The sequence below is a fragment of the Triturus cristatus genome, chromosome 4_2 (assembly GCF_964204655.1).
Source record: "Triturus cristatus chromosome 4_2, aTriCri1.1, whole genome shotgun sequence".
Taxonomy (NCBI): domain Eukaryota; kingdom Metazoa; phylum Chordata; class Amphibia; order Caudata; family Salamandridae; genus Triturus; species Triturus cristatus.
The window spans coordinates 173,519,414-173,536,296 of record NC_140586.1 but is presented as its reverse complement, the minus strand read 5'-3'; the positions used below and the strand labels follow the sequence as shown (position 1 = coordinate 173,536,296).

The 16,883-nt window shown below is 46.1% G+C and overlaps 1 protein-coding gene across 5 annotated transcripts in view; it reads right to left on the bottom strand.

The window, feature by feature from the left end:
- Positions 1–163: 163 nt before the first annotated feature.
- The window catches only part of LOC146833286 (retinol dehydrogenase 5-like), a 108,329-nt gene continuing 91,609 nt past the window's right edge, over positions 164–16,883 (bottom strand). For all 5 annotated transcript variants that reach the window (XM_085600995.1, XM_085600997.1, XM_085600996.1 and 2 more), the window contains exons 4-5: positions 13,678–13,841; positions 164–706 (exon numbers count right to left, since the gene is read on the bottom strand). In XM_085600995.1, coding sequence (XP_085457121.1) covers positions 483–706; positions 13,678–13,841 — 388 coding nt within the window. In that variant the 3' untranslated portion in view covers positions 164–482. The remainder of the gene's footprint in view (positions 707–13,677; positions 13,842–16,883) is intronic.

Sequence of the window (16,883 nt, the reverse complement as noted above, 5' to 3'; positions counted from 1 at the left end):
AAGAGACTATAGTCCATTGCCTAGCATGCGGCTAGCTCATTATCATGCAAGGGAACCCGGAGTCTGTCTGTTCATATTCTACATACATATTTATTTTCAGTGGGGTATCATCATCTCATACAGCAGCCCACCCCTCGTTATGAGCCACTCATTAAAAGTAATATTATCATCAAATAATCTTTATTTATCATCAGGTTAAAAAAGAAAGAACAAAATTTGAGCTACTGAAATACTTTATGTAGAAACCGTAATGTACAAATAAGAGCGGAGGATCCTGCTGCTGGCTTTAGTCTGGACCTAGGGCAGGTCCCTGGGGTCCTCTGGTTCGCAGCTGCATCCAGGGATTTCTCCGCTTCTCAGCAGGCCCCGGTGGGCACCCTGCTGTCCTGCAGGGTCCTCCGGCTCTCAGCTGCATCCACAGGGCATTTGGGGCTCCACTACACCCCTGGGGACCTACAGCGGTCCTTTGCCCCCCCCAGCTCTTAGCGGGCCCGATGTGATGGTTTAGGCAGGATGAAGGCGAGCACGGCATCAATGATGAAGGCAGGCAGGTAGGACCCCGGGATCCAGACCAGTTTGGCATCCCAGCCGGGGCTGTAGCGGGTTCGCGGATGCAGAGCCTCCAGGGCGTGTTCGATGCACTTGGGCACCTTGGAGATGTCTGGGTCACAGATGAAGGTCATGATGGTCCGCTGCACCCGCAGATCTAGGGAAGGAAGAATGAATATTTTAATAACTTGTTGTTTCATAGATCACTAGCTGCCATAGTCTTACTGGTGCACAGTGTTGCAACTAGCAGCTATTACTACTGCCACTTACTACTTTTGGAATTGGAATTGGAATTGCATTTATAAAGTGCTTAGTGCCCCAAACGAGGCGTCAAATCACTTTTTCGGCAAGTAGTACGCTACTCCTGAACCCAAAAAGGATAAGTGGTGGATTAGTATGGGGAGATATTAAATTAACTAAACTAACCTGCTATGATGCAGCAACATTGGGGAACAAAAATTGTTTCTCTCTGTTGCTACTTTATAAAGAAATTCCAGGCTGCTCTGAGAGCCTGCCGGTGCAGCGCTGGCTCTCAGCTCCAGTGTAGAGCACAGAGAACAGCTTTGGGAGGGAAGTGGGGGAGGGTGAAGGAAGGCACAGAGTGATGCTGTCGGTGACAGGGAGCTATTTTATCACATTAAATACAGGAAGGAGAGGCCATGTTATGTATGGGTTCTCCATGCCTCTGCCCCTGTTTAATAGTTAGAAGCCGAGGCAAATGACTTTGGCGACGTAATACGTGACATAAAACTATAGATGTTCTTCCCCTCAGAGTTGTGTGTGACATCATAGACCACTCAAGATTCGTTTTCATTGTCTATTTGATGTCACTCGGAACAGCTGGTGTAAAACATCCCCATTATTCACTATTACCGCTCTACCATTCTATATTTTATTGGTGACCTTGGAGTGATTAAAGGGGCCATCCGGTGAACGACGCCACAATACTTTTTAAAAATCCCAGCAACCAACATCTAACAAAGCAACATTCTGGAACGCCTCTTGCTGGGATCGTCAGAGATACAGGACTGGGTAAAGAGACCTTTTTTCTCACCACTGAATGGCTCCTTTAAAGGATGTCCTCACAGGACATATTCATACATGTGAGAGGCACATACAAGTCTCTGCACGGTGAGCACTGAAGGCCTACGCTCTCTCATTAGGTTTAGGCTCTCTGCACCTGCTTGCTACTCACTGATGTTAACAGCAGGCACACTTAATGGGTTGCTTCTCTTTTCAACCTGATTTCATAAACTCGCCAGAGCAGAATGTGTCTGTTTTCAGAAGTGCTTAAAGATAAATTGAGAGTGTGCCCTTTGATAGGCCAATTCCTCTGAAAGGCAGTTGTAGCGGAGAGAAAAATCTGCAGCCCACTCCCGAAGCTCCCCTGGTGAAGATCCAAGTTATGCACTCACAATCTGCAAGCTTAACAACCAGGGGCGGCTCCTCTGCAATGGCGGAGGAGCGCCGCCCCACTGGCTCAGAGCCAGGAGGTGAAAAATAAAACGATATTCTATCATTGTTTTATTTTTCACCTGCTGGCTGAGCCAGCGTGCGTAGGGAGGTGCAAGGGCGGGGCCATGGGAGGGGGGAGGAGGACTGGTTTGTGCCCTTCTAAGTGTGTTTGGCTGGCGGACTTAGGCCAGCCAAACACACATGCGCACTCAAGTTTTTCCAACCCAGCTGTATTAAACAGCTGGGCTGGAGAAACAGCACAGACTCCTGTGCCAGGAGTCAAACAAAGCTGCTCAGGACAACCCCCACGCTGCTCTCATAGCAGGAGAGCAGCACGGGGATTGCACAGGGAGTGCTGGCGCAGTTCCTGCTGGGACAAGGAAGAACACCAAGGCAGTCGGCAGCTTCAGTTAAGTTCCTTGTTATTCATTATGATTACCCCCCCTCTCCTGCACTCCCCCCACACACTCCACCTTCTCCACCACTTTTAGTTTGTGGCAGCCGCCACTTTTAACAACAGAAGCCCACCATAAATGTGGAAAGTCTGTGAGTGGATATCGAATCTAGGACCTTTTTTAATACTCTAATCTCTCCTCATGGATTTCACAACTTGGATGCAGGATATAACAGTTTGCTACCAAGTAGCACAGTAAGGATCTGAACCTCCCAGCCAAAGACTTTGCCAGCCTGCAGATATAAAATATTTCTGGAATTCACAAAGCTTTCCTGAAGTACACCCTGAATGCTGTGTCAGTGGCAGGTTTCCAGTCGCTCTGCAAGAAGCCATTTTGTTCATTCCTGTCTCTGTCAATGCTGAGGAATTTCCTCTTGCATAATTTACATTTTGCTGTCAACAGCAATTATTTCTTTACTTTTGTCTCCACGGGGACACTATTTTAGCTCTATTTTTTTAAACGGAGTTTTATATAGCGTGAACTTGACACGAAGGAATCGGGTATCAGAGCACTCAACACGAGCACCAGTTACCTTACATGAGGACACACCATATTCATTTTTGTTAGACACAGGTAATTTGCCCAGAATCACAGGATGTTGCACGTCTTTGTCGAGACTCGAACCCGGTTCCCCAGATTCGTGGTCGACCGCCCTAGCCATTAGGCCTACTCCTTTCCCTCTCCTCTCTTTGAAGAAGGCTATTCTTCTGCACCACCACCAATTTTTGAGGAGTCCCATTTACACCCGGGAAATGTCAGGATGAAACCGTCAACCCTTTGCAGGATGGAATAAGGCCAGAGAGGAGATTAAGAAAACCCACACCCTCTCGTGTTAATATGAGACCTAGACTTTTAGCAAAAGTCAACCAGGGAACACCCTTTCTGCACCACTTCAGTAGTGTACCATTAACCCCCGCAGCCCCCACGGTGCAGGGGGGACCTGCCCGAGAGCCTGCGGGCCCCCTCTGGCACTGTCTGTGCTCAGGCAGTGGGCCCCTGACCTGAGATATCCTTACTGGGGCCAGAGCATGGGGGTCTCCTGCATGCACTTTGCTGGGGCCCCCTCAAGTTTTGTTACGCCACTGCCCGCTTGAGCGATATATTCCTGTATAAAGAGGTCATACTGCAAATGAATAAATGGGTTTACAGGTGCAAGGCCGTCTTTTGTGAATACCTTGCACGTGTACATCAAACCATTTTCACATGTAACTCTCGCATGTGCAGAGACGTTTCAAGGCATGGCAATGTGGGCAAAACCCCAGGCATCTTCTAAGCGTGTGTCTACCCTAAATCTCTACAGATGAATGGTCTCACTCGGTGGTCACTGAGGTATTTTAGACTCATCCCTTCTCTCCAAGACTGTGCTTTCTCATTTTCTTTCTTCTCACACATCCCTGAAGCCAAATCCAGCAGTCTCTTGCCATAGCTGGTAAGCAGCCCCATTCCATGTGTTAATCTTTGGACCAGTCCCACTTTGCATGCTGGGATTGACAAAACCATTTCTTATAATGTAAACAACAGAAGCTACGTGTACCAGAATGCAAAGCGCTGTTGACTAAAACCCAAAATTGGTTGGGGGTGATGTATGAAAAGAGGGCACTTGACAACCCTGCACCTTTCTCTTTCACAGATAGGTTATCATTTTGTTTACATATTGTGGTCGACACAAATTAGGTACTAATATTAGAAGCCTCGGGAGAGACCTGGGATTAAGCGAGCACGTGTAACGCAAGATCTACGGCTTGTGAGAAGAGCTCTACTGAATGCCACTCATCTAGAGTTAAACTAACGCATATGAGAATATTTTGCGCATTACTGCAAGGTCTGAAATGAGTCTCGCTTATAAGATGAGATCAGTTGAACGTCTGAAAAGGTGTTAATTTAACCTTTCCCTAACCCTTTGCAAGCACATATCTGCCTCCTCACTCAGGGATTGTATTGTGGGCCTTGTGCACGCTTCTGCTGCCTCTGGGTTATATGCTGTGACTCCCCTCCCAGCGGCAGAGATAAAGAACTTGGGGGTGTGGTTGGATCCTTCTCTGAGTTTCATCTGTCATACCAAGAAGGTGGCGGCTTCTTGTTATGGCTTCATCAGAGGACTTCGACCCATCCTCAAGTTCTTTATGGCACCCACAAGACAGCTGGTGGTCCAAGCATCAGTGCTGTCCAGGCTGGACTATGCCAGCTCCCTACTGGCGGGGATAAACCAGTCAGAATTTCTGCGGCTCCAGCGGGTTCAAAACGCTGCGGCCCGATTGGTGACAGGTCTGCCTAGGCGATGCTCGGTGTCCAATACTTTGCGCTCTCTCCACTGGCTCCCTGTGCAGCAGAGGATTAGATTTAAGGTTCCCTGCTTTGCATCTAAAATCCTAAAGGGTACTCCCCCACAAATCTTGGAGAAATTGCTGATCCCCTATGTCCCCTCTCGCACTCTTAGATCGCTAGGCCAGAACTTAGCAGTGGTCCCGCGTTTTAAGTTGAGCAGAATTGGTGGCCGCTCCTTTCGAGTCCTGGCAGCGAGTTGGTGGAATTCTCTTCCTCCACAAATCCGGGCCATCGATGAGCTCCTTCAGTTTAGACGGGCTATCAAGACCTTTTTATTTGTTTAGCTCATCTGTTGTGTCTCGTCTCCTTTTGTCTGCTTTTAGTGCTGTGTTGTGTTCACCTTCTCAAAGCGCCAAGACGCCCCTTTGCTGGGGCAGCTGTGCGCGGTATAAATAAAAATAACATAACATAACTATCACTGCTAGTACCAGGGAATGGGAGCTTGATTCAGAGTTCAGACTGCACCACAGCAGCTGTGGCGAGCCTTGTGCATTCGTCAGTAAGAGGCATCTGACAGCGTAGCTGGCTCGCCCCTGTCTGGCTCCCAACAGTCAGATTGCGACATCTCTGGTCTTGCAGACTTACTCTATGCTAGACAGAACTGCGAAAGGCTTCTCTTCTGGCTCAGTATGGCACCCTCTACACCCGCCTCTCTCCCTGCCAGCCTAAAGGCAAACATGATCAAATCCAAACGGGTGGCACATCAGCAGGGAGATCAGCAGACAAACTCAGTTCATCTGAGAGGAAAGGCTGGCAATAAGGACCACAATACTACTACAGGATGCGGAACTCAGCTGGCATGTTCAGGGGCACTTCAGCTATCATAGTTACCAAGTGGCTGTGTTATGTTTGGCACCTTTAAACAGTCCCAAGCAAGGTTTTCTTTTAGCTGGCATCACTTTGTGCTATGGGTCAACATCCTAATTGGAAAAGTCAAACTTCAAGTTTCAAGCTCCCCCTTCGACAGTTCTTCTGTCCAGCTTGTCCGCAGTCTGCTCCCCTCTCCTGCCTGTCTACCTGCTGCCCTCTGTTTGTGCCTCCTCTGCCAGTTTCTTGCTCTGTTTTGCCTTTTCTGCTCATTTTATGCCCTCTAGTTTGCCCTCTTGTGCTTTGTATTGACTTTTCTGCCCATTTCTCTGCCCTCTGTTTTGCCATTCTGCTAGTTGTTCTTCCCTCTGTTTGGCCTTTTCTGCTTGTTTTCCTGTCCTCTGTTTTGTCCTCTTCTGCTCGGTTTTGCCTATTCTTCTTGTTTTTCTGCCCTCTGTTTTGCCTTATCTGCTAGTTTTTCTGCCATGTTTTGCCTTTTCTGCTAGTTTCTTCCCTCTTCCTGCTGTTTTCTCAAGACCTGGCTTTTCAACAGAGACCTTACACCCCAGCACACCAACACCCTAAGGGGTGACAGTGCTGTGCTCTACAAATGCTAATTGATGGATTAACACAGTTGTCATTTACGCCAAAGCAATGCAGGATCTAGAGGCCTTTGATGAAAGATATTGCGCACGTGTTTTTACTTGGTGGGTGATGGTGGTCTGTGGAATTGTAAGTGTGAGGGGAGTCCTGCAGAGTCCGCCCTACAATCAATTTGTCCTACTAGGATAATTCCTGCTGCTACTAAGGCAAGTCCTCTGCTATGTGGCAGTTGTTCCCCCAGGACGGGAACATCCTGTACCTGGTAGATGAAATTTCACTGCTTCGGGTCATTGACTACGTTTGTAAACCGATGTCACGCATAGAGTTACACCTGAGACTGTAAAATGTCACTCATTAGCACACGAGAGTGTAAGATGTCACTCATTAGCACCCGAGAGTGTAAAATGTCACTCATTAGCACACTGCAAACAAGGAAGTGTCACCAATAAGCAGAATGGAAACTTAAGCAGCGCTTTGGGGGGCTTGGGCTTTCTTTAGGAACCCCAATTTGCCATGCTGTCTTTCTGTTGTCTTTTATGTACTCTTAAGCCCTGCACACTAAAATCAACAAAGATTCAAATCAGCTCTAAAATACGCTCCCTGGAAAAACACTTCTAGATGTGACGTCATTACCGCAAAGAGAGATGCTTTGTCTGCCTAGGCTACAATATACTGCAGTAACTCACAAGAGATCTGTAACTGTAGTCTGTCATATCAGCCACTAGATGGCAGTCGGAGCCAGCCTGTGGTGACCATGAGAAGGGACTGCTGCTTGTGTTGCCTTAGACCTTGAGTGCAGTGATGAAAACCGTCCAGAAAATTATTTTTCCATTCACTGTGGGTCTATGCGTTTTCCAGTAACTGGTGTTTAATTTCGAACTCCTACCTTTTTATTGTATGAATCTCACGAAATCCTAGTTAAATTTCGACTTCTTTTTTAGTTCTGCCCCACCCACCTCCTCTTTCCTTAACTCTACCTTTTCCATGTATTTGCAATCCTTCGCTCTTATTCCTAACCATAACTTGTACCCTAACTCTATCATATTTATATATATATATATATATATCTATATATATATATATATACATATATATATATATATATATATATATATATATATTAATTATCTACTGGCGGTCGCTAGTAGATAGTTATAGTTAGGACCTTGTTTGCATAGGAAATCTGAAAATTCTATTTTGAATAACTTTGGCGCCGGTTGACGAATCCTCGCGAATTTTTCAAAATAGGTGGGGCGCTCCGCTCCGCTCCTACCCTGAAAGTCTCGGGGTGATTAGTCAAGCGGGGGCCGAGAAAAAGGGGGGTCCCAAAACGCGTTTTCCCCATGCATTTTTCCATAGGGACCTTTAGTCCAAGGTACAGCCCGAACGGCTGAACAGAATTACTTGAAATTTGGCAGAGAGGTAGTCCTCAGGTCAGGGATGTGCCTTTTGAATATCTGGGGTCAATCTGTTCAGTAGTTCCTGAGAATATTTCAGTTAAAAGTACATATATATCTATAAGCACGCACAGTGCGCGTACGGTAAGCATACCATACGCGCACGCTGCCGTGCGCGAGCGTAATTCTGATTGGTGGTTACATGACAGTAAACATTCCAGTCGGTCGAAATCAGGAAGTGTCGGCCGCCATTTTGTCTCTCGCAGGCTGCGGCAGTTAAAAACAAAGGTGGAGAATGTGAAAAGGGGGCAGGGTGGACAGTTCCTGACCCCCTAGCCTTTGTCAGGGGGTCACTGAAGGACCCCCAAGGATGAAAAAGACAATTTTTTTTTAGAAAAAGCGCGGGGTGCGCGCACTGTGCGCGCACGGCACGCACAACGCATCGTGCACCGAGCGCCCACAGCACGCGCACGTTGCGCGCACGGTGCGTGCAAGGTGAAGAACCTGAAAAAAATATATATTAATAAATACATAACTTAGCATTTAAAAAAACGTACAAATTCACTTAAAAAACCATAGGTTTCACACACGTTATAGTTAGGAATTAGCATTTAAAAAACCTTGCAAATTCACTTAAAAAACCATAGGTTTCACACATGTTATAGTTAGCTGGACATTTCCCTCGTAAAAAACCAATGAAATTCCCCCGTTATAGTTAGTGCAGGCAACTATAACTCACGCGACCGCAATCCTCTGCTGATGACGTCAGATATTACATCACTGATTAAATATGTGTCTTTCTGAAAAATAAATATTTGTAATATATGTATAGCTAAAGATTAATGGAAGAAGACATGGGTAAATAGGTGTCTAAATACAGTGATGTAATATCTGATGTCATCAGCAGAGGATTGCGGTCGCGTGAGTTATAGTTGCCTGCACTAACTATAACGGGGGAATTTCATTGTTTTTTTACGAGGGAAATGTCCAGCTACCTATAACATGTGTGAAACCTATGGTTTTTTAAGTGAATATATATATATATATATATATATATATATATATATATATATATATATTTTTTTTTTACTGGAATGTGTCTTTTCTCACTTTCTTACTACCCACGATTTTAAATATCTTATATTTATTTAGAAGCTGCCATCTTTAGCAGTGACACCATCCTTAGACCTGCAAAAGGTCCAGATCGGAAAAGAGAAATGCAAGCCGGGGTCATTGAAAGAATCCTCGCCATGAGGCTAGGCCTGAAGGCTTCGGTTAGCACAGACCGTGCCAGCTGTTAGTCAATACCAGGAGCGTGCTGTTGAAGCCAGGTAATCACAGAATAGTGGTGCCCATCCACAAATGAGTACGGGAGGTAGTACAACAGGAGTACTCTTACTTACTCTTACCTCTGCCGCTGAACCGTACAACTCTCTATTAGTAAATATGAGCATATGAATATTCCACGAATATTTCCATTTTACTCCTATTGTGATGTTTTCTGGTTAAAAAATAAAGGCTTGTAAGAGTATCTAAAAGAATACAATCAAAGTACCACTTTACCTACTCCAAAATACCTTTCTGAATAGACCCAGTTGTACTTGCATCTGTATTTTATGGACAGTTCTGCCTGATTTGTTGGTGGCCCTCTTAATCCATGAAGTGAACTATATGGTTTCCAGGACTAATCTTTGAAATGACAACCTAATGCATTGTGGGAGTTGTAGTTTTTTTAGGGGGAACGTTTTTATTGTGGTTTGCTACACCATTGCTGATTAGAAACAACATTTACAATTGAAGGATCATACATTGTACGAGGTAGTGCATTGGATGTGGCAAGGAGTGGATATTTGCGTCTCTTCAGCTTTTTCAACGTGCAGTGTTCAAGCAATGATATTGGTGAGGCCCTGTGGCTCCCCGACCGTGAGTAGGTATTAGTCACTGAAGTCTGGATTGGATTCCTCCGGCGGAGGGCCGCATATGTTTCCTCTGAACGAGTTCCATTTCCCCCATATCCGCACCCATTTATGGGGGCACCCTTTATGAATAAACACCTCTTTTTCTGCCACCAAGGGAGTTGTAGTTTTTGCTTGTTTCTGTTGAACACACTTGATTGCATGTTAACAACCCTGAACTGAAATCAGTGTTTCTGGTGGCAAGGAGTGAGGCTAGCACCCCATGTATGAACCAACGAGTTCCTTTGCTCAGAGCTCTCATATTTCCCAGGTCCATGCTTGAGCATCTCAACTAGTCCACATTTGTTCTTAGCATTCTGGGACTTGTAGTACTTAATTAACAGTGGTTAAATAGTTCTTCTTGTACCACAATACAACTGGTACTTGTAGATCTGAATTATTAATGCTCAGTGCTTAGATTAGGAACATTTACTCCTGGAAACCACACTTAGCGGGGTTTAGCAATGGCTTGGAGTCCAGAGGGCTGGGGTCTTGGAAGGCCAGATTGAGGATGAAGAACAGTGTCACGAGTAAGAGAAGGTTTAATGGCAGTGACCCTGTGGTCTGCCATATATATGGATTATTTTACCAATTCCGCCCCAATGGAAATTGACAGAGACATGTTAGTGAACTGTTGTGACATTCTTAATTGTTCATAAATACATATACAAAATATACAGTTCTTTAGAGACTCAAAGGACCAGCAGCCGAGATCAATGCTTAACCATCAAGTCTCAGTATACAATACTGGTGGGATAGCCAGGTGGTTCATGTACTCAGGGCGGGCTTTAGGGCAGTGCGATTGGTGCGGCCGCACTTGGCGCTGTCCTGTGGAGGGGCGCTGACCTGGAGTGGGTGGCGCTGTGTTTACCAATAACTTATGATTGGAGAGACCAGGGGCACTTTTGCCTGGTGGTAGTAAGAGAAACTAAAAAATAGGCTGTCATGAGATGTGGAGGTGCCAAAAATGATTGTCGCACTGGGCGTCATTATCGCTAAATCCGGACCTGCATTTACTTGATCGAGAGATCTGTCTGTAGTGTCTGGCCGGGTTGTGTGATCCATCAAACATACATTTAAGGAGTTAATGTGCCAGTAGGTCATAGATGTATACCCTATGTAATACAGAACAGTGGGTTCATGTGTGTTGCACGGATCCTAGAGTAACTTGCAGGTCACAAGTTACAGCACAAAGGAGGCTGAGTGGTGAAGAAGTGACTTACACACCAGCTATGAACAGCTGCATATAACCTGCAAGGCATACGTTTGAACACCCCCATGTGTGAAGTCAGTGTTTCATTAGTTTAACGTTGATGAAACAGTGTCTATTTATTAACAATAGACACTTATTGTGTGCTTTATAACGTAATTAGTGTATTTACACACACACTCCTACAGAACACGTAAGCCTATGTATCTAATACACACACAGAGCCTGTGAAGTAAATTAAAAACCCTTTTAAGAGCATCCTCGCTGTTTATCTCTCAGCAGCTAGTGAAACGACAGATAAGTTAATAGCAAGACGAACATTTCTTTGTTTCCCAGATGGGCTCTGCTATCCAGCCCCCAGCTGCTCCCTGTCAGGCAGGACACACCTCAGATAGAAAGGCCTGCTGATTTTCTGTGAAGTGACGCAATAGCTTCCCAGCTCTTGCTGTTCCTGAAAAAATCCAACATGGCCCCTGCCCAGACAGCTGCTGCTCCAGGGCACACAGTGAGATGTTCCACTGCATGTGCCTGTGTGTGGCAAAGCGCACCGGGACACAGGAAGGAGGATCTGGTGGGGCTGTTGCCTGAACTTTACTGTGGCTCATTCTTAATCAATTCCAGTACGGATAACGGTTCAACAAGACTACATATCCCAGAATGCAGAGAAAAAACCTGGAAAAGATGAGCTATTCATGCATGGACCTGGCAAACCCGACGGCTCTGCTTGGCATTATGAATTCCTGCAGCATGCCTACCAGCAGCTTCTACTTACCATTTTCCTTGCCTGCTGGGTCTACTCTGTTGCATTATGTATGTTTCCTTGTTATATACCAGCTGGCTTTAGACTTGTGTTCTCATGGTGTGGTAAGCTTGTACGCACCTTATATTTATTTATAATTACTTTTTTTGCTGCGTTTAGATGGCTCTTTCAAGTTACACCAACTTCCGCCTCTCTTGCTTCTGTGCTCGAGAAAGCCCTTCTGAAATGTATTCACCGGGGTTCCTGGTTTAGGCTCCACGTTCAGACTGGGCTCAAGCGCCATTTAGCGTAAAGTCTTTGGGGCTCATTTATGAGCCATTGCAACACTTTTGTGCTGCCGGTGCATCACTTTCTGTGACGCACTGGTGGCGTAAGAAATGCACCATGTGGAGCCCTATTTACAAAGTGACGCATCTAGGTAGATGCGTCACTTTGTAAACCCCTGTGCTACATTATGCCTTTGTTAGGTATAATGTATGCAGGATGGGTGTTCCCCCGCATCCAAGCCTCGTAGAAGTGGCACAGTGAAATCGATCAGATTTCACTGCGCCACTTCTAGGACCCTACTGCGTCAATATCTTACACCTGCCTCACAGCAGACGTAAGACTCAATTGTTAACACCGGCCCTTTTGACAGTCTGCCACAAGGTGGCTCTGTCTGTCTATGTTAGAAATGTGCGCAACCACGGTTGTTTATTAAATAAATATGCGTTAAAAAGACTAATACCTGGTGCCCAAGCCATTCGTATAGCTTTGGGGGCAAGGACTTGTATAAATTGTCACACTTCTAGGAGTGTGATGGCAGTAGCTGTGTTCCTAACAAGGGCCCTGGCCCTCACCGTTTTTACAAATTAAGCACTGTGAGGGTGGGGGAGGAGAAGAGTCTTGGGGGAGGGGTGGGGGTGGGCTAGATGAGTCATGGGAGGAATGGGGTTGAGGAGTCACCGGAAAGTTGTGGGGGGCATAGGAGAAATGGGGGGAGGTGACTGAGAGCAGAGTAGGAGAGAGCCAAAGGAGGGAGAGGAGAGACAAAGTGCAGTGGAGCATGAGAGGCAGGAGTGAGCTCCAGAGGGCCTTCAGAGTGTATGGGGGCACCTTGACTCTTGTGAAGGGGCATCTGTGCATTTACAGAGCCTCCCAGAGAGGAAGTTAACACCTCTGATGCCTGATTGCCTCTTGCTCACCCACCTTTGACTGGTTCAGAGCTAGTTAAGAGAGGATCTTCCTCTTTTTTTTTTTTCAAATCCAATTTTCCCAGGCAAAAGTGCTGATTTCTCAATTTTTTTTGCAGTTCACAAACTTGTGATATTCTGGGGAATCTAATGCATGTGTGAATGTGTGTTTATTAGTATAGCTGATTTAAATAACGTGTTATTGGGCCATATTTATTTTCACTGCCATGGCATGAACGCGTTCATTGCAAGTGATAATGTAGACTTTGTGCTCATTAATAAGCCGAGATTAATGAATCTGCTAGTAGTATAATAATAAACATGCTCATTGCCGGAATAGCATGAATATTTAGCATTTTGTGACTTCCAATTCCCCTCCTCCAGCTGCAAGCAAACTACAGGCATATGACAGAGCTTCGACTTTTATAAGTGGATGCTGCTCGACGTCCTGTAAGTGCAACTTTCCACGTAGTAATACAACCTCCTCGCTACAACTAGGCTGTTAGACAAAGCCCATGGTACAAACCTTAATAACGTTTCCTCCTTCGGTTTTCATACTGGCATGTCATGTTCTTCTCCTGGCCAGGCTTCTACCTTGCCTGGGATTACACATTCCCTACTACTGAAGTGACTTCCTCATGGTTTGCACCGACTAATCCCAACAGAGACAAACGTAAACCCCCATCAGTCCTCCTGTGCATATAACAGTATGATAGTGTCTTTAGTACTATTAATTCTATATGTGCTCACTCATGCTAAAGTCCCTCTCCATTGCAGTGAAATATTCCTTCACCAATCCCAGCTGAACGTTTGTTAAGATGGTCTGGAAAGGTTAGGCCAGTCTAGCCTTCTGATAGGCTCAATGCTTCTAGATCACCCTTCGTGAATGAATCGCTTATATCAGTGTAGGGGAACATGTGATGGTGCAGCTGTAGGGAGAGAGACAGAATGTCCAAAGAGTGAATGATTTTTTCTTTGCCTGGACGTACAGTTTTGGAAGAATTTATCTCCGTAGGTCCGCCTGGTGTCAGGATCCATCTGGTTCCAGAGCTTCTGCAGAGCTTCCTCAATGGTGTCCAGGCTGGTGACCGCAGTCTTAAAGAACCCCGGTTCAATGATGCTCACCTTCACTCCGAAGTGGTACATGTCCCGCCTGCAACAGAGATGAAGGACAGACATGGTCAGCGATGGAGCCTGCTTCAGATTTGACGTGCTGGTCAGCATCTACGTGGCGAAATGCCATTGGGACTGTCAGGGGGTGGGCTCCTGTTACGACATGATGGACATGCGTCTTTCACTATAGAAGGTTTTCTGGGTCATGCATAGAGCTTGAGGATCACAGGCATGCATCATATGCTCTTAAAGAAGGATACGTGGAAAAACACTTGTCTATAGAACATTTTTCTACATATTGGGACCACTTTGAGCTTTTGCTGTCGTGGGGCTACTACTTGCTCAGTAAAACTGTTTGTTTGTTGGACAACAGAAACATCAAAACTGTGCAAGACTGATTCTATGCACACTATAAGGAAATGTTTGCCTTAGTCTTGCTAGCTGACAGTGCACCATCTGTACACCTAACCTGGTAAGGTAACAGGTGGAATGTGCAACCTCAGAACATGATACCCTGACTCCCCAAGGAAATCGTGGTAACAGATCTAGAACCCTTTTGTTTGACAACTCATGCATGCCCAAAGAGATACACAAGAAGTACACAGTCTAGTATTTCAATATTTATTGAAGGAATGTGATTCTTGTGTAAAACACGTGCACTGCACTTATTAATAAAAGGAAACATAGCACAGTAAGAAGCACCATGAGAACAGTAAAGAATATAAACCGTTTAACCATTGTGCGGGTGCATAGATTATATTTTGAGCTCCTACCTCGCGCTACCTATCCTAGAGTGTCTAGGGTGGGTGAATTTGCCAGAATTCCCATAGGGTGATTTAACACCCCTGTTACCTGTGAGTAAGGATCATTAGGGAATCCGACTTGGTAGACTGCCGGACACTATCCTTCTCAAGAGATCAACAGGAATCAACTGGGCTGGAATCCCGTCATGAGGGTGACCTCACCAGTGTCAGTGAAATGCTATTCTGTCTGACAATTGAGCGATGTTGTTTATATAATAAACTTCACTCGTGTAATCGTTCCGAGACCCCAGTCATGCCGCTATTGTTGATTCTATTGTGATAGCTCTGTCGCTGAGTGGACAATAACAAAAGCAAGATTTCGCAAAGTGAACTTAACCCTTCTACAGAATGTTCAAGGCACTTCGACAATGCGCCTACGAAGAAGTGTAATGTAAGCAAAGCCATTTCAGAGAATATTATCCTGTACAGGCATGCAAGCAAGTGTGTGTTAAATGTCAACATTGGAGGAAAGAAGTACATTTTAAAACATGAGCTTGTAAGTTGGTGTTGTACCTGCTTGAGTCTAATGCGACCACATGACATTGCTGGTTAAAACACCTGCCTTTGAATACTTAGGGGCCGATTACGATGCGGCCCGCAACGACTCCGACTGACGGTTGGAACCTTCCAGGTAGCATCGTAATCGGGTGCTCAGCATTACAATGCTGGCGGTCGGAAAGTAAACCGCCCAGTTATTCCAGCTGACTTCTGACAGGCTCAAGGAGCCCGTCAGCCAGTCAGAACCAGCTTGTAATCCCAAAGGGTGGGCCTTTCCGCCCTTGGGATTACAATGCACGGTTTCCGGCATGGAAGCCACGTCGGAAAGCGTGTTTGGGGACCCATAGCAGGGCCCCTTTACGTGCACGGCCTCCAGTTGGGGGCAGAGGGGGCACCTATGGTGCCCCCCTGTTGATCCCTGCATCCCGTGGCAGGCATCTTGATGTGCCTGACACGGGCTGCAGGAATCAACAGCAACTCCCATTTCCCTATGGGAGCATGTATTACGTCCGGTTTAAGGCCGTAATACACCGGATTACCAGAGGTCAGTCAGTCCCAGGACCAAGACGGTGTCGGGCAGACTTAAGTCCACGTGACATCGTAATTAGCCCCTTAACCTCTTGAGTGCCCATGACGAGCTGGTCTCGTCATGGGCCGCGGTTGCGCTGTGCCCATGACGAGACCAGCTCGTCATAAACCCCGCCCGCTAATGCAACGGCCGGCACAGGGCGGGGAAAGGGGCGGGCACTCAAGGGGTTAAATTGAAAAGTCTAATACAATAAATACAAAACTATGTGTACACTGTGAGGGCGGAGTCACATGTTTACTGGTACTTGGTAGAGTAACATAATCAGATGTAGTGATATGCCATCTCTACTGGGTACCATGATCTGTGTGGGTGAACTCACAAATGGACCATAACTCTGACATTCACCTGCCCCTATGGGGATGTAGTTTACAGATGCAAGGTCACCTGTGGAGGCAGGGGTCACCTGTGGAGGCAGGGTCACCTGTAGAGGTGGAGTCACAAGTAGATGTGTGGTTACCAGTAGGGGTGGGGTCACCAGTAGAGGTGGGGGTCACCTGTAGAGTTGTGGTCACCTGTAGAGCCAGGGTCACCTGTAGAGCCAGGTTTACCTGTAGAGCCGGGGTCACCTGTAGAGGTAGAGTCACTGATAAAAGCAGCGTCATTTGTAGAGGTAGGGTCATCTGTAAAGTTAGGTTCACCTCAAGGAGCAAGGACATTTATTGAGATAGAGTCACTTGTAGGGGCTGGGTCACCGCTGAGGTGGAGTCACTTGTATCAATGTAGTCCCATGTAGAAGCAGAGACATAGGCAGATGCAGCCACTTGTAGTGGGCAGGGTCCTGCACTCACATGTTGTGAATGGAGTCATCGGTGCAGGCAGAGTCAATCTTAGTGGCGATCCACATGTAAGGATTAGGTTTGACCCATGACCATCAAAAATGGTCTACTGCAAAAACAACAGGCTGATGGAAACGATGCTTGAATTAATCTCATCCACTTGGCAATCACTCAGGCTATATTCCAGATCATAATTTTTCACTCACTATACTACTGCAGCCAGAGATCTGTAACACAAAAATCAGTCTAGGTCCTCCTCCAATAGGAACATTCCAACCAGATCTGCCAAGCCAGGTCCATTCTAGAAGGGAACAGAAGTATCTCCTGCCTGATTTTGACCTACTTGCGTCTTATCAGTGAGTTATAGATTGAGTCCCATGGCACAGTAGGCACCGGACCCAGATCTGGGCTTAGGG